The sequence below is a fragment of the Papio anubis genome, chromosome 18 (assembly GCF_008728515.1).
Source record: "Papio anubis isolate 15944 chromosome 18, Panubis1.0, whole genome shotgun sequence".
Classification (NCBI taxonomy): domain Eukaryota; kingdom Metazoa; phylum Chordata; class Mammalia; order Primates; family Cercopithecidae; genus Papio; species Papio anubis.
The window spans coordinates 47,806,936-47,834,650 of NC_044993.1; the positions used below are offsets into that span (position 1 = coordinate 47,806,936).

Here is a 27,715-nt window from a genome sequence, read left to right on the forward strand (position 1 = left end):
GGGGGCATCACAGTGGGGCCCCCACACCCTCAGCCCCCAGTGCGTGCGTCCTCACTGCCTGGCACTAGCCTGGCTGTGTCAGGCTCGTTAAGGGGAGGTGTGACTGATGAGAACCACAGTCAGAAGTTGTCTCTCATCTACGAAATGAGACATTTTTGAAAAGGGAAAAAAAAAAATAGGTTATGCTGTTAAAGGTGCAGAAAAGCAATCATCAGGGTTTTCCTAAAAAAGGGAAAATGTGTCATTTTTCAGAATCCTTTAGCCCAGTGATCCCATTTCTGGGATTTTTTTCCCCAGAAGGAAAATATATTCATCATATAGGAAAGGCTATCTGAACCAAGATGCTCATCACAGTGTTATTTATACTAGCTTAAAAAAGGATAACAACCTAAAAGAACTCAAAATCGGGAAATGGTTAAGGAAATTTCACAGGGGTTAAGGTGCCATTGTGAGGACACTGCAGTCACATGGAGGAGGCAGGACACTGATTTTAAAGCTGAGAAATGAGGACAAGGACGAGGAGAGAGTGTTCAAAAGTGAAAAACATAATTGGGTCAGAGGGTATGGAAGTGAGTATTTTTCTCAAGTTTCCAAACTTTCTGTAAATTTGCTGTGTTGGCCTTACAGCATAGTTAGAAAGCAGTGTAGCCCTCCTTCCCACGCTGGGGGAGAGAGGTACAAAAGCACCATGTGAGCTCTGCAGCTCTTGGCTTGGAACAAGTAGAAGGAGGGGCAGGTGACTGTGGGAGCTGCTCTGGCCGGACCATGCTCTGTGACCGCATGGCCTGGATATCCCAGGGAAGCCTCTAACCTGTAGGAGGGAGCCCCTCATGCTCCCTCATGCTCTTCCCAGCTGGCACTCTGAGCTTGTCACCTCAGCCCTATAGCACTCCTGTCCTGGTCAGTTTCTGGTTCCCTTGCTTGGGACATCTACTCATCCTCAAGTTGGCCTGTGTTTTTCCCAAGGACAATCGTGCCTCTCACTTCCCCGGCCTGCCCAGCATGCCTCAGCTCAGGCCTCAGGCCCTCGTCCTCATGGCTCTGGCCCATGTGTCTGGCACTGCCATTCAGAAGCCTGGTTCTGGAAAAAAGGGCCCAGCTGGTGGCCTCTTGAGCAACCTCCCTCTCCCTCCCATTTTCCAGAACCTTCCCCACTCCACACCCTGGATTCCTGGTACCTTGCAGCTGCTGTACTGGGAGAAACTTGGCCTGCTGCCACATTTCCTAGATTTGAAAAGAAACTTTTTGTTTCCTTTTACATTTTAAAGTTGTGAATTTGGAAAAAAAAATCTCATAATCGAAGTGTTTACCCAAGGAGGTAATGTTTCTTTGTTCTCTAAAAGGCTGGTATTAAATTGATGGATGGTGTGTCTGACAATTGCTGGCATCTTAAAACTGAAGAAATTCAGCAATTCCTGGAATGTTTGTGGAACTAAGCTGACTGAGGATGACCACTAGAGAACCTTCTATTTCCTTCCAAAGGCAATTATCTTTCTGTCCTAGAAATGGAGCTGCTCCACAGCAAACCTGCCCAATTCTGAGAGCAGAGAGAACTGCTGGAGGATTTGTAGCTGCCAGTGAAAGGAAGACTCTATAGACACTCTCAAGAACATCTAAATGAATTCCTAGCTCTATCCATAACAAAGCCTAGAAACAGCAACCGGCTGAGTAGCACTGAGCATCCCTAGTGGCCAGATTATGGTCTCTAAATACCATTTCCCACTAAAAGGAACCAGGGCTTCTTGGAGAAATGGCTGATTCCAGGTCTGGGACAAGAAATATACCAGATGAGCCTGAAGCATCTGTCACATCAGAAGGCAAGAAAGGTGACTGCTTTAAAAGGACTCAGGACTTCCCAGCATCCATGAGGGAACAATTTAAACATCAATCAGGATAAAAACTGCAAAGTACTGACTCTTCAAAAGCAGTACTGTATGTTTAAAATCCATGAGTGTATATTAATCCCTGAAAAGAAACAAGTTTTAGACGATGCTAGAGAAACAGTCATTTGGAAAGCCAAAAAGAAAATGAGGGGAGAGAATCCAGCACTTAGGCTGCCTTTCCCATCTGAATTGCACCACAGAGTAGCCAAATAATTGAGGGAAATTCTCTCTTTATCACAGTTATTTCAGCAAATAAATTTTAAAAAGAATAGCAGGCGTAAAATACCACCATTTTGCAACCCCTAATGAATTAAGGGACTTCGCCAGCATGACTAGCTTCCAACATCACAAAGAGCCTGACAACCAGACATTCTATTATATATGTCCCCAGGGCCACACACTGACATCTATGTGGCTGTCTTGCCCTAGTGGTCAAACCTCAATCTGATCAGGCCTCTAGATCTAATTAACAATGTACTAGAAATACAGGGGAGCGAGGAGCTGACTAAACAATACCACAGAGATGCAGCCAGTAAAATTCAGGTCCACCTGGTTTCTTCAACAGATAATTTTTCAAGAAAAAAATGGAAAAAAGGGAAAGAGAACCTAGAGAGGCTTAAGAGACATAGTAACCAATCACAACACATAGACCTTATCTGGATCTCAAATTAAATGAGCAAACTGTTAAAAAAGGGTGGGTGGTGGGACTATGAATCTGCGAGATATCTGGTAATTTAAGAAATCGTTGTTATTTTTTTCTTCTTTTTCTTTTCTTTTTTTTTTTTTTGTTGAGACAGGGTCCCACTGTGTTGCCCAGGCTGGAATGCAGTGGCATAATCATGACTCACTGCAGCCTTGAACTCCTGGGCTCCAGCGAGCCTCCCACCTCAGCCTCTGAGTAGCTGGCACTATAAGCACAGGCCACAATGCCTGGCTTTTTTTTTTTTTTTTTTTTTTTTTTTTGTAGAGACACAATCTCACTATGTTGCCAAGGCTGGTCTTGAATTCCTGGGCTCAAGCAATCCTTCTACCTCAGCCTCCCAAGTAGCTGGGACTACAGGCACATGCCACAGTGCCTGGCTAGTTTTTTTTTTTTTTTTTGTAGAGACACCGTGTCACTATATTGCCCAGGCTGGTCTTGAATTTCTCGACCCAAGTGATCCTCCTGCCTCAGCCTCCCAAGTAGCTGGGACTACAGACATGTACCACAATGTCTGGCTAATTTTTTTTTTTTCTTTTCTAGAGATATAATCTCACTATGTTGCCCAGGCTGGTCTTGAATTCCTGGGCTCAGGTGATCCTTCTGCCTTGGCCTCCCAAAGTGCTGGGATTACGGGCATGAGCCAACGCCCACAGGCAACTTTTTCAAGAATAACAGTGGTACCAGGATTATGTTTTCTCTTAAATCCCTTATTGTTTAGAGGTATACACTGAAATACCTAAAGAGGAAATGCTATCAGGCCTGGGATTTGCCAACAGATAATTCGGCAGGAGGGTGGTGAGTGGGTGGGAAGGATCCACAAGCCGCACTGTGCGTTGATCACTTTTCCAGCTGACTGGGAGCCAGGTCTCCAGGCTCCAAGCCTAAATACTCAGGAGTGACTTGCCAGGATGCGGTTGTGGTCAGAGGGGCCCATGAGCAGTTAATGGTAGCAGCGAGTGAGGCCACGGTTCAAGGCCACCTTATAGAAAAGCAGGGAGAAGCCTGCCACCGACTCTGCATGGGCTCAGCACCAGGCCAAGGGATGTGGCTGCAATGTGACATGCCATGGGAATGACTGTCCCCATTCTACTGATAATAAGGAAAGTAAGGCAGGGGAGACAGTATAATTTAGTGGTTAAGTGAGTGGATGTCGGGTATCCCACAGGCCTGCGTTCCAATCATGACTCTGCCACTGCACTAGTCTGGGTGGCCTCTGCGTATTTCAGTCTCTGCATCAGTATAGTAGGGCTCATAATGGTCCCTTCCTCAAAGGGCTGTTTGAGGCTTCAGTGAATGAATATCTGTTATCTGCTTCACATAGCCCAGTGCCTGGCATTTAATAACTGCTTAAAAAACTGGCAGTTACGTGATCAGTTATTACTATAACCACTGCTGTTATTACTGGAGAGGTTAAGAAAGTTACCTAATAGTTGGCATGGGGCAGAGGCAGGATTTGAACTCCCATCCCTCTGACTCCCCTAGTTCACACCTCCAAGCAGCGACCAGGCCCTCAGGCTGTGCAGAGCAGGGGAGCCGAGTGCTGGTCTGTGGGTTGCAGGTCCATGCGGATCGATGCTGTATCTGAGGCTTCCCCGCTTACTGACTTGACCCAACCTTGGCTTATGAAATCTGACAAGTGCAGGGGAAAGTGCAGCCACCACCGCCTGTGGAGGCTTCCTGAGCCATCACCTCCAACCTCAAGGAGGGGAGAGGGAGCTTTCAGCCCCCGGCAGGCCTGGGTCATTCATGTGTAAACTCCGAACCGTCCACTGCAAAGGTTTACAGACAGCTACTGTGTGTGAGATGCTCTGCTAAGCACGGAGAAGAAAACGCAGACCACGGCTGTGTCTGGAAGCATGGGAACCTGCTTTCAAATCCCGCCTGACGCTTCCAGCTGTGTGGCCCTGGAGAATCACCTCCCACCTCACTTTCCTGAGCCTCAGTTTCCCTTGACCACATGACCTCACAGGGTGGCTGGGGGAGGGACATATGCGATTCTATTTGATGTCTGAATCTGAGGTCTCAGAGGCAGAACAGTTTCCCCAAAACCCTGTGGTCATGAAAATAAAGCTTCTGATAAGACACTTACTTGTCCAGGGTCCGGGAGTCGTCAGAGTACTCGGGGAGCTCATTTAAGTCTCTAGGGGAGGCGGAGATGTGGTGCAGGTGGATGGGCAGCGCCTGGCCGTCCTTGCCCACCACTTCCAGGCCAGTGAGCCCCAGGTAGTGCAAGTCTCCCCAGGAGGCAGTGAAATTCAGCTGAAGGCCTGCAACAGGAAGAGAAGTGGCCCATCAGCACCAGAGGCTCCGGAGGAGGCATCTAAAATGAAGACGGGGAGAGGAATGCTATTCGGCCTCTATAGTCTAGCAACTTCAACCCAGACCCAGAGTGCCTTGTGGGTGGGCTCTGTGCCTTTCCTCTAGGTGGCCTTGGGCCCAGGCCACTGTCAGTGCTCAGCAAACAATGGTAGGCTGCATGGATGAGAGTTAAACATGCACACAGCCCTGGGTCCTTCCTCTGCCTTCCAGACTGTGCTGTCCTACCCCACACTGAACGTCCATGGTGGCTTCCCATGCTTTCTGGCCAACACCACATTCCCCATCAGACTTCTATCTGCTTCTCTGGCCTCCCTGTGCACCAGGGACCCTGGGCCCCACCCAGACTGTCTTCAGTCTCTCGTATTTATATTCCTCTCTCTCCAACCACAGCATGTGCTGTCACCCCTCTGTAGAATTCACATGGTCTGGTTGACCTGTGCTCACCCTTTAGATCCCAGCTCCTTTCCTCGGAGAAGCCCTCCTGACTTCTTTGACCAGGTCAAACCTCCACTGATAACCTGCCATGTCACGGTACACTTCCCTTTCCAAGCCCTGGTCACCGCTGTCATCTTGTGATCATTTGGTAAATATCCACTTGCCCCACCAGATGCCTAACTCCTTGAGGGAGAAACCCCGTCTGTTTCTCTAAACCATTGTGAACCGAGCCTGGCACAGTGCCTGGCACACAGTAGGAGCTCAGTACAGATGGAATGATTAAACCAGCAACTACATGGAGACTTACATCAGTAAGCCCCGGCGCTGGAAACTGACATTTTATGCAAATTGGTTGCTATCACCAAGGATTCACATGGGCTCAGAGTAAAGGAAGTGATCTAGGGTGATACTGCCATCCTTTTGCCTCTGCTCCCACCCTCTCTCGATCAGAGACCCTTTAGAAGTGACCTTCTGTGGCCCTGGGGCAAAACAGCCCAGGTGTCATTCATTTGCCCAGGAAGCTCAAATGGAATGAATCTCTTGATCAAGCCCTGTCAGATAATTGGCTGGAACGTCTCTTTCCTTAACAGTCTCTCATTAGAGCAAGACCAAGCACAATAAACCCTTCTGCCCTTAGAGAATTTGCCGCTTATTTTAGCACCCTTTTGGGTAGCTAAGTATAAGACTCTCACTCTTTGCAGCATTCACAGAATGCCAGCACCACAGAGCGGGCAGAAGGAAGCGGGGTGTCATCTGGCACCAGCCCCTTGCAGCTCAAATGAGGAACTGGAAGCCCAGAGAGGTGAAAGGACTTCTCTGTGGCCATGAAGAGGGGCTGGGTCACCTGACCTCCCTGGAGCTTGGTTTTCTCTCCCATGCCCCGTCATCTCCCAACATACTTTTTGTAACTTAGCCCTCAGATCTTTTCCCTCCTTCGTGGTGCCAAGGTAGCTCTGAGCATCTCCGGGCAGATGAAACAAACATGTGGGCAGCACGGCACTGTGCACATGCGCTTCTTGCTGCATCGGTCACGTGCAAAGTGGCTACAGACTCCTCCCACCCCATGTCTCTGTCGTTGCAATGTGATTTTGCCCCTTATCCTACCCAGAGTTGGAGTCTCTTTCTCCATGCCTAACTCTGGGTCATGTGATTTGCTTTGACCAATGGGACAGAAGCCCACGTGATACAAGCAGAGCCTGTAAAGCACTCAGGGCTTGAGACTGCCGTGTGAGGCAGCCCAGCTAACCCAGTTGCCTCTCTGGCCAGCAGCCTCCCCACTGCCAGCCGGTGGTGAAGATGTCCTAGGTCATTCAGCTGCCAGTCCACCTCCCTGTTGATCAGGAGCTCGAGCAGGCCCAGTAGAGGCCAACCAAACCGGCTCACCCAGAGCTGCCCAGCCAAGCCACCGAATTACGAGTCAATCATGAATATAATTCATGGTAGTTGTGTTAAGCCAGTGGATTTTGGATTGGCTTGTTTGGCAGCAAAAGCTAGCTGACACACTCCTTCTCAGCATGGGTCAGTGTTCCAATGTCATTTCCTGAGAAGCCTTCCCTAATAACCAGAGCTCAAACAGCCCCGCTCACCCCATCACTCTCCACATCCTTACCCTGCTCACCTTGTTGTTTATAGCACTGAATGCTTCCTGACAATTGAATCTACATTGATTTGCTTATCGTCTTCATCGGTCTCCCCCACTAAAATGGAAGCTCCCTGAGACCAGGACTCTGCTGGTTTTGTTCACTGCTGTATCCCCAGAGCCCAGAACAGTGCTTAGTAGATGTTCAATGAATATTTTTAGTAAAAATTTTAAACACATGACTAATTAAAAAGTAGGGGTTCGGCCGAGCGTCGTGGCTCAAGCCTGTAATCCCAGCACTTTGGGAGGCCGAGATGGGCGGATCACGAGGTCAGGAGATCGAGACCATTCTGGCTAACACGGTGAAACTCTGTCTCTAAAAAAAAATACAAAAAACTAGCCGGGCGTGGTGGCGGGTGCCTGTAGTCCCAGCTACTTGGGAGGCTGAGGCGGGAGAATGGCATAAACCTGGGAGGCGGAGCTTGCAGTGAGCTGAGATCTGGCCACTGCACTCCAGCCTGGGCGACAGAGCGAAACTCCGTCTCAAAAAAAAAAAAAAAAAAGTAGGGGTTCAGTAGATATCTGCAAGTAAATGAGACAAATGAAAATTATTGGGTTTTACCAAATTCACACTCAATGGTAAACGAATATTTACTGATCATCTACTGTGTACCAAAACCTATTTTTGGCATCAGAGCTACAGGAATGAACAACAGAGCACAATCTCTGAACTCAAGAAGCTTGCATTCTAGCAAAGACTGTCAATAAACATAATGAATAAAGAAAGACTACAGTTCCCAAGAGTGATGAATACTATGAAAAAAAAAAATAGCAACAGGATAGGGAGTGATTGAATACGAGCAGAGGTGGTCAGGGAGGGCCTCCCTGAGGAGGTGACTTTTGAGCTGAGACCAGGGTGCTGAGAAGGAACCTACCACACTTTCGCATTTCTGGAAGAAGAATATTCCAGGCTGAGAGGAGAACAAATTTGACCCATAGGGGGAACCAAATGGCCAAGGGAGAGAGTAGAAGAAAGTGAAATCAGACAGGTAGGCAGGGGCTAGATCATATCAAGAAGTTTGGATTTTCCTTTCTTTGCAATGGGAAGCTACTGGTAGGTTCTATGTTGAAGCAGGGGACCAGCATGATCTGATCTGCATCTTAGAAAGCTCCCTTCAGTTGGATTTTATAGGGAGACCAGGGAGGAAGCTGTTGCAGTTAAGGATGGCTTGAACAAGGCTGGTGGCAATGAATATAGAGTTGAAGGGGACAGATACAGGATCTGTTTCAGAGATAGCACTACCAGGATTCTCAATGGTCTGGATACAGAAGGAAGGGGAAAAAAAGTTTTGACCCAGGTGACAGAGGGGCTGTGGGCACCACTCCTGAGACGGAAGGGCCACAGGTGGAGGAGGATGTGGATTTGGACGATGGAAATCAGCGTGAGGGAGAAATGCCACCTCCCTTTGTGACAACAAAGAGATGCCGGCCCAGACTCTCCCAAGCCTGCAATCTCTTTGTTTGCCTGGCAAGCTGCACTGCGATTCCATCTAATTTGGGGCTGTTCTGAAAGTGATTACTCTCCTTTTCGAGCTAATATCCAACATGCCATATTCATTTTCCTCTGGTGTATCAATTAGTATTTATACAAATGGAAATTAATTTTGTTATTTCTCCCCCATGTTTCAGCCCTCTCCGCTCCTTTCTTATTCATCACTGCTGATATTTGCAAAACTTCCAAAATTAGTGTCATCTGCAAATTAGCAAGTCATATATCCCCTTTCAAAACATTAATAGGATTGGCCGTATTTACCAACCCCAACACATTCCCCCAGGGTCAGTTTATTAAAGCTCTCTCTGCTCTGCTCTTGCACAGAGTGGTGAAGTGGATTGAGGATTTTGAATACAGCGAGGAAAAAGCTAAAGGTTCACAGAGAAGAGATTCAGAAATCATAGGCCTCGAAACAGACGCAGAGGATGCTTGGTTGAGAGGCTCTTCTGCCTTCCTACTGAGAAGAGAAGAGAAATGACACTTGCCTTGCAGTAAAAAGGTCTTTGAGCTCTACTCCAGGGCCAGATTCCCAAAGGCACTGAAATAACATCTCTGTGAAAGGTCAGGAGCCGGGTCAGCAGGAAACACATCAACAGATAGCATCTTTGGGGAAATCATCAGATGAAGGGGACAGTGGCTGCTTCTGCCTGGCCAGCATTCCCGCTTTCCTTCTGGTGACCACACTCTGACCCGTTCTGGAGAACCACCCTGTGCTCAGTCCACACTGTTTGGGTGGCTGACCCCTTTCTCTGGGCTCCAGGCCTGGCCAATCTGTGTTTTCTATCTCCCACCTCCTGCCCTACCCACCATGGTGAGTCACAGTGGCTGATTTAAGGATGGACATACGAATTAGCCGGGCACGGTGGCACACCTACAGTCCCAGTCGCTCGGGAGGCTGAGGCGGGAGGATCTCTTGAGCCCAGGAGTCTGAGGCTGAAGCGAGCTGTGTTTGCACTACTGCACTCTCGCCTGGGCCACAGAGTGAGACCCTGTCTCAAAACAATAACAACAAGCAAACAAACACACAAAAAAGAGAATGGGCACATGACTCAGGCTAGGCCCAGAGATCTAATTCTGGGATAGTTGATGGAACTACTGGGATTCAGGAAAACAGAAGTTCTCTTTCATCTGGGACTGCTGGGTAGAAAGGAGGCATAAACGGGAGCTTCCAGGACTTTCCACATGGATGGTGCTGAACGGGAGAACGGCAAGAGAGGAAAAGAAGGCAGGGAGAGGGAGGCAGACACCATGTCTTGAGACACCATGTCTTGATGCCATCATTTCTGTAACTGAACGCAGCTGTGTGGAAACTGGCGACCCCTAACTTCTAGTTGCATAAGCCAGTAAGTTCCCTTTTTTGCTGAACTCAGCTTGAAATAAATTTCCATTATTCATCCCCTGCCAAAAAAAAAAAAAAAAAATCCTGACCAACTTAAGGGAGAACCAAATTGAATAAAAAACGATGGCTGTCTTTTGGGACCTCACAGCTTCGTGGAGGACACTGACTCTTGCACAGAGACTTCCGATGTGAGGTGGTCTCCCAGTGAGAACCCTAAGGCAATCTGCTAGCGTGGTGAGGATGTGGGCTTTGGATTCAAACACCTTTGCTTCCACTCCCAGCTTCCGTGCTGGCCGTGTGACCTTAGGTAGGTGACTCCATCTCTCTGAGCCTCAGCTGCCTGATCTCATGGAAAACAGAGCCAGGAGTGTTACAGCGAGATAAGGCAGAGAAAGCCCAGCACAGTGCCTGTCTGGGAGATGAAACCAAGCCTTAAACCAGGCTCTTGCCTAACGTTAGGCTGGCCTTTAAAACTGCTGCTATTCGAAAGTAATTGAGAGAGTGCCCTGGAATGTAAGGGGCTATGAGAATTCCAAATAAGGCAACTTCCTCTAAGGCATCTTCTAAGAGATCATTGGTTATTTTGGAGTGGGTGAGGGAGAGATGAATTTTCACAGGGGATGACAGGGAAGACTCCTGGGGAGGAGATGCGGTTGCACAAGGGCGGCGGTAAGGGAGGGGATGTGGAGCTCACTTAGGGCACTGCTCAGGCCCCACCTCCCACCCCCGGGAACAGAAGGACTTAGTCTTCTGGTGGTGGGAAGTGCTGACGGCTGGCAGCTCACTACTGAGGCCCTTGACTTGTGACTGCCCTTGGCTGAAGAGAGTCTCCTTGCAAAAAGCCATGCCCAGTTGGGCACGGTGGCTCATGCTTGTAATCCCAGCACTTTGGGAGGCCGAGGTGGGTGGATCACCTGAGGTCAGGAGTTCGAGACCAGCCTGACCAACATGGTGAAACCTTGTCTCTATTAAAATTACAAAAATTAGCCAGGCATGGTGGTGGGCACCTGTAATCCCAGCTACTCGGGAGGCTGAGGCAGGAGATCTCTTGAACCTGGGAGGCGGAGGTTGCAGTGAGCTGAGATCACACCACTGCACTCCAGTCTGAGCGACAGAGCAAGACTGTGTCAAAATAAATAAATACATATTAAAAAGTAAAATAAAAAGCCATGCCCCTCCCCAGGGGCAGCCCATTGCCAGTGCCATGTTGATACAGACAGACAAAGACATGGCCCCTGACTCAATTCAGGATGACCCCAAAGGGCCATCCCAGGTTCCGAGCTCCCTGTGGAGCAGGCTGAGGCCTTGAAGTGGCTGCACCGCAGACCAGCTTCTCCCTCTGCCCAGTGCTGCCTCCCACCTTTCCGGGACAAGAGCACACCCCAGTAAATTCCATCTCAAGGTCTGCATCTAGGGAACTCAGTCAGCGACAGGCGGTCTTCAGAAGACGAGATGGAGCAGGGAGGCATCCTAGGCGGAAGGTGTGGCTTGCACAGGCGCCTGCAGGTGGACTCCAGAGATGGCATGGGGAGGTACCGGAAGGGCTGACACTGGGATTCGGAGAGGCTCCAGCTTCATTTTGGAGATGAGGATGGGGAGGTGGGGAGGGGAGCCTGAAAGTGTCACATCTTTTGTTCTCAGAAGATAAAGTAGAAGCAGGTCACATTCACAGGGGGCAGGAGAGAGAGGAAGTGAGGCTGCCAGGAACCTGGTTACCAGGGTGCAGGAGGGAGGAGATCACAATCAGCAGTGACCTTGGGCTTGAAGATTTCCCAGGACGGGGAGGGGCTGGCATGGACGCGCATGGATGAAGAGAGGAACTGGCTGGAAGGATCAATGGAAATAGAAGGGTGATGAACAGGCCCAGCAGAAAACCCCTGGGATTTGCTCAGAAGTCACAAACTGGCAGCTGGCTGGCCAGATACACAATAAGTGTTTTATTTGGCTCATGTGATATTTTAAAACATGAGGAAATTCATTACCCACATTTGAGAATCTGGAGACTTTGCGTAAGACTCTAGATTTCCGACTTCTCCTGAGAAGTCAGAAGAGCTGGTACCCTGGGCCCGTGCACCTGCCCCACCCCCGGGGCAGAGCGGATGCAGGTTTTCTCTGCCTGTGCATCTGCTCTTTGGTGGAGTTGGAAGAGACAGCTTGGGGCACCGTACCAACAGATGCCTTGGGTCTCTTCGGGCTCTTATGTCCTCTTGTTCTACACTTTCTGGGTGCCAACTACTGCCTCCTGGGTCAGGGCCACAGCAAACACATAGGGTGTCTGCATGCATAATGCAAACATGCCCCTCAGTGAGGGCAAAATGAGAAGAGATCCCCTCCTCTAGAGTGAGACGGCCCTGCTAGAGCCAGGGAGCTAAGCACAGGCTGGTTTCAGCCTCCACTTGCCCCACAGCCTGGTGTCTCTGTGCAGTGTCCAACCCACCCGACTGTACAGGGAAACCCTGTCCCAAGTAACCACAACTCCCCCTGACCCCGGAAGGTCCTCCTTCCACCCGACACTGCTCCAGGAGAGGTACTCACAGATTCCGTGGTAGATGCCTGGCTCTGGCGTGGTGACTTGGGTGACATGGGGACTGGATGGGAGCTCTAGCTCTGGGACCTGCACATGCATTGGAGAAGCAGAGGAAAAGGGGGTGGTTTTAGTGATGCCCACACAGCTAGCTGGCTGTTTCTGCAGACACCACTGCCCACCCTGTGCCCAGGTAAGTCCCTGTGTGTCTTCCTGGATTTTTCTGTCTTTGTGGAAGCTATGGGACCAGGGATATGGGCAGACTCTGACTCTCTGGGGTCTGCATCCTTCTCAGCAGCTCTCACTGGCCAGGGAGGAGCCTGATGCTAACAGCTAAGGTGTTTAGATTTCCTCCAAAAGGGAAGGACCCAATAAATGCTTATGTGGTGAGCTAGAGGAAGAAAGAAAGGAAGGAAGGAAAGGAGGAGGAAGGGAAGAAGAGAAGGAAGGGAGACAGGAAGAAAGGAAGGAAGGGAGAGATGAAGAAAGGAAGGAAGGAAGGAGGAAAGGAAGGAGGGAGGAAGGAAAAGAAGGAAGGAGGGAGAGAGGGAAGGAGGGAGGGAGGGAAGGAGGGAGGGAGGGAAGGAGGGAGGGAGGGAAGGAAAGAGGGAGGGAGGGAAGGAAGAATTCAAACCATACAGAGTGGTTCTTAACCTTGGCTAGTCACTGAAGCAGAATCTCTAGGGGTGGGGCCCGACATCCATATTTTTAAAGATCTACCCGTGATTTCCATGGGTAGCCAGGATAAAACATCCTGGTCTTCAGAGAGTCAACAGTGGGCCGCCACACACTTCTTGGGCCTTACGTATAAACCTTGCTCACTGTCTCTTTGCACCGTCAGTGAAGGCAAAAGAGACTTTACTACTTCACAGCCAGGAAAGCTGAGGTGTAAAACGAAGTGAAGGCGCTGGTCTCTCATGAGACGGAGAGAGTGATCCCCCCAGCCCCTCACAGCACTGGGCCCATCAGAGTCCCTTACGAGCGCCTTCATCTTTTGGAAAACGCTGGGCAAATGGAAGCGCCCAGGGTGGACTCCCACCTGGAGACCCCTGGGTCAAATCCAGAGCACAGGCACGGCCTGTGGCCCAAAGAAGGTTTGAAAACATCTGAATTCACTGCCAGCATTTTTAAATGGAGAGATTTCACAGAAAACTCCAGCTTTCTGGGTCCTCTTGTAAAAATCAGGAGAACTGGCAACAACAGGCTTGCCACTCTTGGTGGCCGCTTTCCTTGGATGTGGGGAGGGGCACGCACTCCCCTGCTGCCTGTGCCTTCCCATGCCCTGCTCCCGCACCCCATGCTCTGCCTGGCTATGGGATACAGCCCCAGTGAACATCGTGGGGTCCACACGAAATGTTGCTGCCTTGCCTCGGTCATGACCTTCCCACAGCCCAGCCCCATCACCTGTGGCTTCTGTTGTCCCCATTTCTCCCCTACCCTCTTTAACCATCTCCTCTTTTTCCTATTGGTCCTGACCGGAATTGACCCTGCAGGTCATCTTTCATTTTAAAAGATTTGTTTATCTGGCTGGGTGTGGCAGCTCATGCCTGTAATTCCAGCACTTTGGGAGGCCAAGGTGGGAGAAGCGCTTGAGTCCAGGAGTTCATGACCAACCTGGACAACATAGCAAGACCTCATCTCTACAAAAAATAAGGCCGAGCGTGGTGGCTCAAGCCTGTAATCCCAGCACTTTGGGAGGCCGAGATGGGCGGATCACGAGGTCAGGAGATCGAGACCATCCTGGCTAACACGGTGAAACTCTGTCTCTAAAAAAAAAATACAAAAAACTAGCCAGGCGTGGTGGCGGGTGCCTGTAGTCCCAGCTACTTGGGAGGCTGAGGCAGGAGAATGGCCTGAACCCGGAAGGCGGAGCTTGCAGTGAGCTGAGATCCGGCCACTGCACTCCAGCCTGGGCGACAGAGCAAGACTCCGTCTCAAAAAAAATTAAAAAATTAAAAAATAAAATAAAAAAAACTAGTGACATGGTGGCGCGCACTGTAGTCTCAGCTACTCAGGAGGCTGAGATGGGAGGATCACTTGAGCCCCGGGAGTTTGAGCTGCAATGAGCTATGATCACGCTACTGTACTCCAGCCTGGGTGACAGTGCCAGGCCCTACCTCTAAACAAAATAAAAAATAATAAGTTGCTTATCGATTACAAGCATAAACTGTGGAATCATGCATTCAAGTTCTACCCTTGTTTCTCTGTCACGATGTGCCCTTGGGCAAGTCACTTGACTTGTCTGAGCATCGGTTTCCGAGATGGCAATGTTAATAGTCTCTACTCAGAGGGTCGTCACGAGGGTGAAACAAGAACACTGTGTACCCTGCTTGGATCATGATATGTGTTCATGAAACCACGGCTGTGATGATCATTATTTTAATTGTCTCTCTGCCTGTGAACAGTGTTCCTAGTCCTTCCATCAAAAACAACAGTGAATGATCAAAACACAACCCAAAGCAAAAACTCCCCCGAGACTGCCAACCTCTGAATTGCAGAGATGACACAGAGCTCATTTCTCCTGGCTTTGATTAAAATTTGAATACTTTCTTTACTTCGGTTAAAAAAAATAAAAAAATAAAAATAATTAGAGAATGAAATATGACATAGAGGACAAAAAAATGAAGTAGAAAAATGGGAAATGTCAACACAGTGGCACCAGCAGCTTAAAGGATATCCATCTTAATTCTCCCTGCTCTACTTGGAGTTAGGGGAAGAAATCTATCTGGGGTCCCCCCCCAACCCCCCAGCTCCAGTCTTACCCGGTCATCGGCCCCCAAGCCAGCCTGGGTGAAGGGCCGCTCATCCCCCTCGCCGTCGGCCGTGCTGGGCCTCCTCAGTGCCTCCTCATCCTGCAGGCTGTCCAGGCTCCCCACGTCCAGGTCAAACATCTCATCGGAATAGAATATGGCCTCGAGAATGTCATCATCAGTCGTGAATAAGATCGTGTCTCCAAAGTGCTCTGGGGCTAATGGGTTACCAAGACGACAGAAGGGTCAACTCACTCCATCCCAGTGATTTGTAGATCAAGAGCCTAAACCCATCCACTTCCGTGCTATACAACCCCAAACCCCTAACTGGTATTGATTAGTGTGAGCCTTATTAGTCTTCACAGATTTGCAAATGGAATGCACGGACCATAAGCATCACACAGATCTAAGGAAGGGATCTAATTTCATGGGAATCACTGTGATATGTCACCAGGCAAGTGACATTTCTTTGGGGTGGGCGAGGCACTATGCCAGATACTGCTGGTACCCCACACAGATCTCGGTGTATCCTTTTCTTGGGTGCCTTGCCTGGAAGGGTGTGGGAATTACATCCCAAACCTAGGAAGCCTTGGCTCCAATGACTGCCTGGTAGGTGGGGTTATAACACCCTGCTCCTTCACCTTCAGGCAGGAAACACCTGAAATTTATGTTCCAGAGCTCCCTCAATATTTGGTTGAGGCTGGGCTTCCTGGAAACTATATCCTTGCTTCACTATGCCAGGTTTCTCCTAGAAGAACTACCTCCATAAGTCACTTGCCAAAGAATGCCCCATCTCAGACTCAGGTTCTAGGGGCCGGCCCAAGACAGGTGTTTTATAGGAGGAGCTGAATGATGTCAGGCCTAGCACACCCATGCTGTAAGAGGGGATGAATGGACTAGGTCTGTGGCTGGGTGCAGGGGCTCACGCCTGTAATCGTAGCACTTTGGGAGGCCAAGGTGGGTGGATTACTTGAGCCCAAGAGTTCGAGACCAGCCTGCGTAACATGGTGAAACCTTATCTCTACAAAAAATACAAAAATTAGCCAGGTGGGTTGGTGCATCTGTAGTCCCAGCTACTTAGGAGGCTGAGGTGGGAGGATTGCTTGAGCCCAAGAGGTCGAAGCTGCAGTGGGCCAAAATCATGCCACTGTGCAGGGCAAGATCCTGTCTCAAAAAAAAAAAAAAAAAAAAAAAGGAAGAAAGGGCCGAGTGCAGTGGCTCATGTCTGTAATTCCAGCACTTTGGGAGGCTGAGATGGGTGAATCACGAGGTCAGGAGATTGAGACCATCCTGGCTAACACGGTGAAACCCCATCTCTACTGAAAAAAAAAAAAAAAATACAAAAAATTAGCCAGTTGTGTTGGCAGGCGCCTGTAGTCCCAGCTACTTAGGAGGCTGAGGCAGGAGAATGGTGTGAACCCAGGAGGCGGAGTCTGAAGTGAGCTGAGAGATCGCGCCACTGCACTCCAGTCTGGGGGATAGAGCGAGACTCTGTCAAACAAAAAAAAAAGAAAGAAGAAAGAAAAGAAAAGAGAAAGAAAGAAAAGAGAGAGAGAAAGAAAGAAAAAGAAAGAAAGAAAGAGAAAGAGAAATAAAGAAAGAGAAAGAAAGAAAGCAAGAACGAAAGAAAGAAAGAAAGAAAGAGAAAGAGAGAGAAAGAAAGAGAAAGAAAGAAAGAGGAAGGACTGATCTGTTGTTGGCTAGCCAGCTGGTCTGTTTTTTCCCATAGACCCTCAGCAAGTGGCAGACAGGGGCTCTGAGAACATTCTTACAGACACGCCGTACCTCCCGCCAGGGTTCCAGAGGCCTTGGCGATTTCTCCTTCAAAGATGCACTGGGTGTCTAACAGCATCGTGATGTCTTTCACGCCTCGGAAGGAATGTATCCGAGATTTATTGTAGTTCCAAATTCTGATCAGGGCAACGTGGCAAGGGTGCGTGAAGTCAATGGTGATGGAGTGGGATTTGCCTGGCGTGAAGGGGGCCAGCCAGACGTGCATGTCGTCCTGGGTCCTGTTCACCCCGTCGATGAGGTTGGTGACCACACGGGGGTCTTTCCCATAGGCTGGTAAAATATTGATATCGGGAGGGTCTGCTTTTATGTTTGAAATCTGCACCGGTTCACCCTTGGAACTGAATATTTCTATTCCGTTGAGGCCGACATAGTGTCTGTCCCCCCAGGTAGACTTGATGTCAATGACCAAGTGCTGTCCATAAGGCAAGACGGGGATTTTAAAGTCGCCCCCAGCGTCTGTCTCTCCAGTGTAGCCATCCTGCTCTCTCGATGGCCCTGGTTGCTCCCCCTTCTTGGAGGGGGGCAAGTCACTGTGCCGGCTGCTCTTTTGCTGCAGGAGCTCATCCAGGATGTCCCCCGGGAGCTCCGTGTTGGAGATGCGTCCCCGGTGGGAGCGGTCAAAGGCACTGAGGGAGCTCCATGACTCGTGAAGTGTGTGCTCCTGCTCACTGCGCCACCTTGACCGTGACGGCGTCCTGGAAGACCAGGTGTCTTCTGGAAGAAAGGACAAAAGAAGGGGGAAGCCCTGTGAGTGGCATGCGTGGAAGTGGGGACCATCAGAGACTGTCTCCTGTGCTGGCTCTCAGCGAGGCAGGGTCACCTCCAGAGGAGCCCTCTAGAAACCAGCGGGGTTGCTCCTGGCTGTCTCCTTAGCCAAGAGGCCTCCTGGCACTGGATGGCTGGGGCCAGGCATGTTACCATCCTGCACTGCATGGGGGCCCCGGCACAGAGCTTGGTCTCCTGTCCCACACAGCTTCTGACTGTCCTGTGGGCCATTCAGGTCAGTAAAAAAAATTGTTTATGATCACCCAATTCCAGAATCTGGTTGTTTTTGCAAAAACATGAAGTATTTTTTCATAGACTGAATTTTCTAAGAATGCAATCATCGTGCGAACCAAGGGAAGGCTACTTGGCTGTGTTAGAAACTTTGCCAGGAGTCGCTCCCCACTGTAGAAACTCCCATGACCGGGGGCAATGCTGCTGCCTGGGGCGTCTGAGTCAGCAACAAGAGGGTGTGTGCTGGAGGCTGTCACAGTCACGTGACTCTAACGGTTTTCAAAGACAATTTAATGGCAGGTGGAAGGCTTGTAAAAGAATGTTAAATGGAAAAAGCCAGATACGCAGTTTTTTTTTTTTTTTTTTTTTCTGAAACGTTTTCTTTTTTCTTTTTTCTTTTTTTTTTTTTTTTTTAATTTATTTATTATTATTATACTGTAAGTTGTAGGGTACATGTGCATAACGTGCAGGTTTGTTACATATGTATACTTGTGCCCTGTTGGTGTGCTGCACCCATCAACTCGTCATTTACATCAGGTATAACTCCCAATGCAATCCCTCCCCCATCCCCCCTCCCCATGATATGCAGCGTATCCTGGTGCGGGTTGACATGCACCCGTGTTAACAGTGTTGTTTCTGGTTTCTGGGTGGGGAGCAGGAAGGACTTTTATTTTCTTCTTTGTAGCTTGATTTTTTTTAAAGTTCCCTACATGCATTACTTTTATTTTCTTTCTTTTTAATTTTTTTTAGAGACAGGGTCTCGCTCTGCTGCCCAGGCTAGAGTGCAATGGTGTGATATCAAAGCTCACTGCAACCTTGACCTCCTGGCCTCAAGTGATCCTCCCACTTCGGCCCCCCGAGTACATGGGATTATACGCATGACCACTGGGCCCAGCCTGTAATACCTTGATAATCAAGAAAAAAAGATGCTATTTATTTATTTATTGAGACAGGGTCTCAATCTGTCACCCAGGCTGGAGTGCAGTGGCATGATCATGGCTCACTATGGCCTTAACCTCCCAGGCTCAGGTGATCCTCCCACCTCAGCCTCCTGAGTTGCTGGGACCACAGGTGTGCACCAACATGCTTGGCTAATTTTTTTATATATATATATTTTTTTGGTAGAGACGCGGTTTTGCCATGTTGCCCAGGCTGGTCTTGAACTCTGGGCTCAAGCGATTCGCCTGCCTCAGCTGGGCGAATCCCAGTGCTGAGATTACAGGTGTGAGCCACCGCGCCCAGCCAAAAATGCTATTTTAAAAAGCCAATCGGCCAGGTATATTATACAGTAAGGAATTTATTTGCACACATGGCTAAAGCCTGTGTCCCAAGCACATGGAGAACACAGGCCCAGACTGATCTGAAGGCCCGACGCTCCTTATGGAACATGAGAGCCGCGGTGTGCACACCACGCAGTGGCCTGTTCTCACAGCCACGCCATGGCTCACCGCCATCTAAGGGTGTCATCCTGCAAAAACAGCGACTGCTGACACTGACATTGTTTTTCCTCCTTTCATATCGCACTGTGCCCTGCACTCCATTTCCTGCCTGTCTCCTAGGGGGCTCGGCTCTATCAATTATCTTCTCTCTCCAGAATCTTCAATCACTCCTTCCCCACTGGCACCTTCCCCTCTTTGCCTGCAGACATGCATAAATCTCTCCTACCTGGAAGAGAAGAAAGGAAGAAACAGGAAGGCGACCTGCTCCTGTGGCTCCCTCCGACCACGACCCTATTTTCTCCCTGTTTCGCTCAGGCGCTCTGCCAACCCCCCACCCCTCCCACCCCTCAAGCCCCTGCCACCTGGTGCCTCTTTCCAGTGGGATTGTTTTGCTCACTCAAACTCCACTTCCCCTTCCACTCGGATTTGGGGGATCCTTTGGAGACCCCCCCCACCTTCAGGCCATCTAATTAGATTAATTCCAAGCCAGCCTCAAAGAGGGGTACTCTTTAAACTGGTGGCGCTGAAGCTGGAAGCATGGAGATGTGGAATTGCCAAAGGCTATCTTGCTACCCGCTGGGGAGAACCTGCCTGAGAATGAAGCCAACACTGAGAACATGAGTTGAGAGATGGAGGATCCTGATGACAACCTCTGAACTCCTGGATCCAGCTGTGCCTGAAGTTAAACTCCTGGTGGCTTTCTGGTCTTTGCATGCGTACGACTCCTACAATTCCCTAACCCGCCACTGAAATGCCTTCCCCAAGTGAACAACGACCTCCCAGTCTTTGTCAGTTTTCAGTCTATGTGTGACATCCCTGGCAAACCTCTTCCATTTGATACCTCCCACTCCACTGATATAGGAGCCACTATACTTCCGTGGTTCTCTGCCTCTCCCACTGACAACTCTCTCCATCACCCGAGTCCCGCCCTCCCATACCCTCAGTCTGGGGGTGTCCCAAGGCCCAGGCCGCTCCTCTCCTGATGCCACCATCCTTCCTTGCCCTCATTTAGCTCCTAGTTCCCAGGCAGGCAGGCCTTGCTTAACTTTACAGGTCAAGTTCTGCCTTCTCTTCCCTGGGCACCATCCTTCAATCTCAACGACCTCTTGGAAGGTCCAGACACGTCCACTCTGTCACTTCAGTCTCCATGTGCCTAAAATGGAGTTTGTCATCAGCCCCTCTAGCTGGTATTGTCTCTCCCGCACTGAGAATCGAGACAACCTGACTCTCACCACACCCACAGCCCTGAGTGTGGCCGCCGCTGACTCCTGCCCCCTCCTCTCTGCCCTCCCCACCATGACCTTTCAGCTCTAGCCCCGCTGGCCCTCCTGCTCCCTGGCCAGGCTGCCTCTTCTGGCCTCAGCAGCTTTGCCCTTGCTGCACCCCTGCCAGGAGTGCTCTTCTTCCAGAGGCCCACCTAGCTGGCTTCGCTTGTCACCCGCCTCCTTGGAGAAGCCTTCTCTGCCACCTTATCCTCGCTCCCAGATGTGTCCCAGTGTGCAGCACAGCTCCTGGTGTGTGGAAATGCCAGTGAAGGGCTGGACGCTGGTAGCCCTTGGGATCAGGCCTAGAGGTTGAGGGACTCCCTGCTCCACCTGTCAGTTCCTCTGCCCCTGTCCTCTGCCCTCCCCTCCTTCTCATCTGCCATTTAAAAAGATACCAGAGGTTTCTTCCATCCTCTCCCCTCAGGCACGAGGCTTAACATGTGGCAGAAGGAACTACCCGGATGGATTCTCATGACTTCAATTTATGTGATTTGATTTCCATCGACTAAAATGAATGGCCTGGGTTGGTTTGCAAGTGCACCGAGGAGACAGCACCGAACGCCACATATCAGAGACACTGCCTGAGTGCGTGAGACAGACAGAGACTTTGCTTTCATTCTGCATCTGCTTTCTAACCTATTCTCCCTGAGTTGTACACTCTGGGTTTAAAAGCAGAGGAGTAAATGGCTGGGCACGGTGGCTCACGCCTATAATCCCAGCACTTTCGGAGGCTGAGGTGGGTGGATCACCTGAGGTCAGGAGTTCAAGATCAGCCTGGCCAACAGGGGGAAACCCTATCTCTACTACAAATACAAAAATTAGCTGGGTGGGGTGGCATGCACCTATAATCCCAGCTACTCAGGAGGCTGAGGCAGGAGAATCACCTGAACCCAGGAGGTGGAGGTTGCAGTGAACTGAAATTGTGCCAATGTCCTCCAGCCTGGGCGACACAGCAAGGTTCTGTCTCGAAAAAAAAAAAAAAAAAAAAAAAAAGCAGAGGAGTTGAGCCTTGCTCTTAGACCTCTTCGACATGAGAGCTGGCTGGGGGCCCATGGACCTCTATGTCTGCAGACTCCATGGGAATTGGGGAGCTGCTGGAATCAGTGCTCTGCCCTGTCGTCACCAACATTTCTACAATCTGCACAGACATCAGAAAGCCACTCCTTCAACCTGCAGTCAACACAATCTGGGAGGGGTGCCCAATGACGAGATGGTGCTATCAAAATTTCCTACATACTCCTAGATTGAGATGAATAGGACTATGGAGCTCTGAACTGAAGTTTGTCAAAATCAACTGCACTGCCATGAGGTATGTGGTAATTGCTGCTAAAACAGGAAATGATGAAGTACTTAGAGGGATATCACAGAGCCATGTTTATTCTAGTGAATCACCCTTCGGCCATCACTGATTGGACAAGGAGTGGACACCTGATCCAAGTAGACCAATCACCTTCTACCCTGAGACTTTGGAATTGGTTGCAGGAACAAGAGCCGGGACATAGTCACTCTAGGGCTGTGAGGCCATTTCCTTACATTTCTCCTCATACAGCTGTGAGGCCGTGTGAGTAGCAGAGAAAGCTGGTATTGTGAGGAAAGTGAGGGGAAGTGGACCCGCAGAGAAGAAGAGGTAGGGCCCAGAAGAGACAGAAAGAAGTGTCCTTGGTTCCCACCAACTTTCTGGTTCTTCCTTCCAGTCCCCTGTGATGAGTCGCTACACTCTCTACCTTTGGGGTCAAGGTGATCATTAAGGATTCTCTGAATAACACCCCCTTTACTGCCCAAACTGGGCTGATGAGATCTCCTTCACCTGTAAACAACTGACCCCTGATGAAAATAATTCCAAAATGCAGATGGCATTCAACGAGATGCTCTGCTGGGCATAAGATTTCTCAGGCTTGCTCTTTCTCTCTTGCTCTCTTTTTTTAAAGAGACCGGATCCTGCTCTGTCTTGATTTTCATAAGTTCCCTACATTATATTGCTTTAATTTTAATTAATTTAATTAATTTAATTTTATGATTTCATTTTTTGAGACAGAGTCTCATTCTATCGCCCAGGCTGAAGTGCAGTGGTGTGATCTCGGCTTACTCCAACCTCCACCTCCCGAGTTCAAGCGATTCTCATGCCTCAGCCTCCTGAGTAGCTGGGATTACAGGTGTGCGCCTAAACACCTGGCTAATTTTTCTATTTTTAGTAGAGACAGTGTTTTGCCATGTTAATCGGGCTGGTCTCGAATTCTTGACCTCAGATGATCTTCCCGCCTCGGCCTCCCAAAGTGCTGGGATTACAGGCAAGAGTCACTGTGCCCAGCCCAATTTTCGTTTTTTCAGAGACAGGGTCTTGCTCTGTCACCCAGGCTGGAGTGCTGTGGTGTGATCATGGCTGACTGCAGCCTTGACATCCAGACTTGAACTGCAGACTTTGTTTCACTTTAATTTCTTTTCAGGCATTTCAGTCCCTGGGTTCAAGGGATCCTCCTGCCTCAGCCTCCCGAATAGCTGGGACTACAGACACACACAACCACACCCAGCTTTTTTTTTTTTTTTTTTTAACTTTTGTAGAGATGGGGTCTTATTATATTGCCGAGGCTGGTCTTGAACTCCTGGCCTCAAGAAATCTTCCCACCTTGGCCTCCCAAAGTGCTGGGTTTACAGATGTGAGACAGTGCACCCAGTATAAGGCTCTTATACTGGCAACAAAATTCCAATCCCAGAACAGAACTTGGGCAGTCATTCATTCCGCCAGCATTCTTGGTGGGCTGGCCTGTACCTTTCTGGAAGGGCATGGCTATGGGATTTGGTGCTAGGTAATGGATAATTTAAAATTTCTAAGCAACTTTCCTTTTTAGCATGACTGGCTTAACAAGCATGAAATCTCAGGGGCTTGGTTCTTAATGTGCCGTTGAGCCAAGCACTGAAATGCTTGGAAAGAAATTAAAGTGAAACAGAATCTCCTAAACTTGGGCAAGTTAGAGTAACACCGTTACCTCGGAACTCCCGGAGGCTTTGCACGACTGTTTGCTGGGAAAGCTTGGAATGCCTGGCCTTCCCGGGGCAGTTGGGTGATGATGGCTGTGACCATAGGCTGTGACTACTATAGGGTAGTGTTTGGAAACATGTATGGTAGAGCTGATCTGTCTGGGTTTGAGTCCTGCTTTAACCCTTACTGTCTATGTGACCTGAAAAACGTTACTTCCATCTCACGTTCTCTTTATCTGTAAAATGAGTCTGTCAGGAGGTTATTCGGGTAACACGCCTGGACCAGAGCCCGGCTTACCGCAAGCATGCTGTGCACCCGGTCACTGCAGTTCTTTCTTACAACGGCCCTCCCACACTGTGAAAGACCTGCCATGAGCCAGGCGCCTGCCCTCAGAGAGCTCCTCAACTCTTTCCTTCCAGCTTACCCTCCTCCTGACGCTGACTGAGCCTCAGTGTTAAGTCTCAGAAGGGGTGAGCAGCAAAAATCTGTAAGGTTGGGGAACCAGAGGAGGCAGCTCTGCCCACGATGACACTTGGAGTCTGAGGAACTTGTTCCTGCACCCTAAGTGACATGTCAGGGGTATATCTGCTAGACACTCCCTAATAGAGAAACGCTGATTTGAATCATTAAGAAATGCATGCATTAAGACATGGAATTAACCCAAATGCCCATCAATGATGGACTGGATAAAGAAAATGTGGCACATATACACCATGGAATACTATACAGCCATAAAAAGGAACGAGATCATGTCCTTTGCAGGGACATGGATGTAGCCAGAAGCCGTTATCCTCAGTAAACTAATGCAGGAACAGAAAACCAAACACCACATGTTCTTACTTATAAGTGGGAGCTGAACTATGAGAACACATGGACACAGGGAAGGGAACGTCACACACTGTGGCCTGTTGGGGGGTACAGTGGGGGAGGGAGAGCATTAGGAAAAATAGCTAATGCATGCTGGCCTGAATACCTGGGTGATGGGTTGACAGGTGCAGCAAACCACCACGGCACACATTTACCTATGTAACCTGCACATCCTGCATGTGTACCCCAGAACTTAAAATAAAAATTTTAAAAAAGAAAATAAGAAAATAAAACTGGAAAACAAAATGCATGCCTTGGCGTTGCATAGATATTTCACCCAGAGGCAGCATCACAGAGAGGGTGATGATGATGACGGAACAGCTAATCTCTCTTGGGGGCTCCAACTGTGTTAAATGCTCCACAAGTATGATCTCATTTGATCCTCCCAGCACCCCATGTATTATTAGTGTCATTTTACAGATGAGGAAACTGAGACTCAGCAGGGTTTCAGAACCTGCCTGAGGTGTGGGCTGGAGGTGATGGAGCCAGCATACAAGCTCAGGCAGCCTGGCCCCAGGGTTTTGCTTCCACGTGGTATGGGGTGGGGTTAAATTCAGAGGCTCTAGGGCTGAGCCCTGGCATGGCAGGCCTGAGTGCTCTGTGGATGGAAAAGGACCTCGTCCAAGCTAGTGTTGAAATAACGGCTACTACTCCCCGAGCACTCATCATGTGACAGGTTCGGTGTTGCTATTTGGAAGCCATCATCTCATTCCTTCCTTGCCACACTGGGTGGGGAAGTCATTACCATTTTACAGATGAAAACACTGAGGCCCAGGCTAGAGGTCTCAGGCCTGTAAGCCGCCAAGTTTAGATTCAATGGTTTGACTCCTAGCTGCTATCCGTACTCCTTCCCAGGAGCCAAATCTGAGTGCAAATATTGAGACTCCCTGCCTTGGTGGGCTCTCCGTTCATAATCAGGAAAGCCCTTGAAGATCATCTAATCATCTACTGCAAAGTTCACAAAGCTCTCAGGGCGAGTCCTGCCAACAGATGTTTTTTTCTGTTTTTTGTTTTTTGACACATACAGTGGTTTAAAAATAATCTCAATCAGTTGCCAAAGTTAAAAAATAAGAAACATTTCTGGTTTCTCTTGAAAAAGGTAAAAGGGAGGTCTGGTACAGTGGCCTTGCATTCATTATTATTTTTTTTGAGATGGAGTTTTGCTCTATTGCCCAGGCTGGAGTGCAGTGGCACAATCTCAGCTCACTGTAGCCTCCACTTCCTGGGTTCAAGTGATCCTCTTGCCTCAGCCTCCCAAGTAGCTGGGATTACAGGCACACACCACCACATCTGGCTAATTTTTGTATTTTCAGTAGAGTCAGGGTTTTACCATGTTAGCTAGGCTGGTCTTGAACTCCTGGCCTCAGGTTATCTGCCCGTCTCAGCCTCCCAAAGTGCTGGGATTACAGGTGTGAGCCATTGCACCTGGCCTGGCCTTGAATTCCTAAAGGCTGACTAGAAACCTGAGTGGAGTGGCAGCCGCCCTGTGGGTGGGTTTATGGTCTCCAAATTGCCGAAGTCCTCACTATTCCCTGTGCCACTTCCAACACCCAGGCAAGTGTCAATTGCTATGCATCATCACACTTGTGTTATTATTTTTTCTTTTTTTTCTTGAGACAGAGTCTCGCTGTGTCACCTAGGCTGGAATGCAGTGGCACAATCATGGCTCACTGTAGCCTTGACCTCCTGGGCCAAAGCGATCTTCCCGCCTCAGCCTCCTAAAGTGCTGGGATTTCAGGCCTGGCCACTGTAGTCACCTATTTTTCTAACAGTTGGAGAAAGTGAAGTGATTAGAGACCAATGTCTCTAGGAAAGGTAGGAGAACAAAGTAGTCTTTTGGAAAATGGCTTGGAAAAGTCATGTGTTGCAAGAAAAATGGGCAAAGGGACATACTTTGGTGGCAATGACAAACACATCTATGAATTTATCATGCAAAATGTATCTTGCCCATTTCACTCATTTATGTACCTCTTTGGCCCCTGAGACAGTGATTTGGTGACCCTTAGTTGAGAACAACCACCTTGTTTTGCAGATAAGGAAACTGAGGTCCAGGGAGTAACTGGCTTCATGCCAATTAGAGGCGCTGGGATGATGGTGCCCAAGTCAGGCTGCTTTTTGGAGCTTACCTCTGCTGGCTGACTGGTCGTCCCCATGACTACTGCTGCCAGCATCCTTCCTTGAGCCCCTCCTCCCACTAGCAGGGCGCCCTCTGTTGGGGGGCTGGTTAAAGATGTCTGAGTCATCACTGTGGACTTTGGGGGTTGCCCTCTGGGGTCTCTCCTTGGTGTTGGCGCTCCGGCTGGTCCCCCGCCCTGGCTCACGCCGGGGGCCTTTATCCCCAGCCTCGGTCTCTCTGGGACCCTCACCGATGACATCGTCTGACGGGAGCCTGCCCTTCCAGGCCAGTGGCTTCTCGGGACTAAGCCAGACGGGTTTTGACTTCCTGCCTTCCTGCTTCCTGTCCTTCCTGGCGGGAGAAGGTTGTAACCAGGACGGGGTTTTCCCGGGCGGCTCACAGATTTTTCTGCCCATGAGGTTTTCCAGTTGTTGGATGAGAGAGGACTCCTCGTGGACAGGAGGGCACCTGACAGGTGGGGAGGTGGCAGGAGCACTGGGCATGTCACCTATCAAAGCGGGGGCTGCCGACAGTCTCAAATATTCCTCTAACTGGGACAAACTGTCTTTCCCGCAATTAGTTGAATTCTTCCTTTCGCCAGACACATCTCCTTGTGAAGATAGCTTTGCATCCACTAATGTTTCAGCTGGCTGTGGGCAACCGAGACCAAGCTCCTTGTCCCCGCTGGCGCCAGCCATCTCGTGGGTGCCTCTGCTTTCTTCCGAGTGAATGTTCATGGTGTTCTCCAGTCGCTCGCTCTTCTCGTTCTTCTGGTCAACCAGGATGCTGTGGTCAGCTGGGGCCTCCCTGTCTCCTTTGTCTAACTTGCCATTGAAGATAAGGTTTCTGTTGACGTAAAGCTTCACGTTCTTGGCACCAATGTCAAGATCCTGAAACCACAAGATTTAACAAAGTGAAGATGCATAGCATCAGACTGATGTATGAAATTCTGGAAGTCGAAGATACCAAAAAAAGAAAAGAAAATGTGAAATGCTAGAAATGCGAGCTTTTGAAAACGACAGTGCTGGGGGTGTGAAACTAGGCTTGGTCTCATTTCCGTGCGAACCGTTATATACTCTATAAATCAAAGGACTTTCACAAAGAGACGGACTCAATCGCTGCCTTCGTCATCATTACCTCCTGTTGGGACATTTGTAATAGCCTACTAATTGGTCCC

At 49.4% G+C, this 27,715-nt stretch overlaps 1 protein-coding gene across 7 annotated transcripts in view; it reads right to left on the reverse strand.

The window, feature by feature from the left end:
- Positions 1 to 27,715, reverse strand: part of KIAA0556 (KIAA0556 ortholog) — a 234,488-nt gene that overhangs the window by 14,417 nt on the left and 192,356 nt on the right. For all 7 annotated transcript variants that reach the window (XM_009196201.4, XM_017953265.3, XM_009196203.4 and 4 more), the window contains 5 exons: positions 26,549 to 27,428; positions 16,870 to 17,592; positions 15,097 to 15,302; positions 12,346 to 12,424; positions 4,676 to 4,853 (listed from right to left, as the gene is read on the reverse strand). In XM_009196201.4, coding sequence (XP_009194465.2) covers positions 4,676 to 4,853; positions 12,346 to 12,424; positions 15,097 to 15,302; positions 16,870 to 17,592; positions 26,549 to 27,428 — 2,066 coding nt within the window. The remainder of the gene's footprint in view (positions 1 to 4,675; positions 4,854 to 12,345; positions 12,425 to 15,096; positions 15,303 to 16,869; positions 17,593 to 26,548; positions 27,429 to 27,715) is intronic.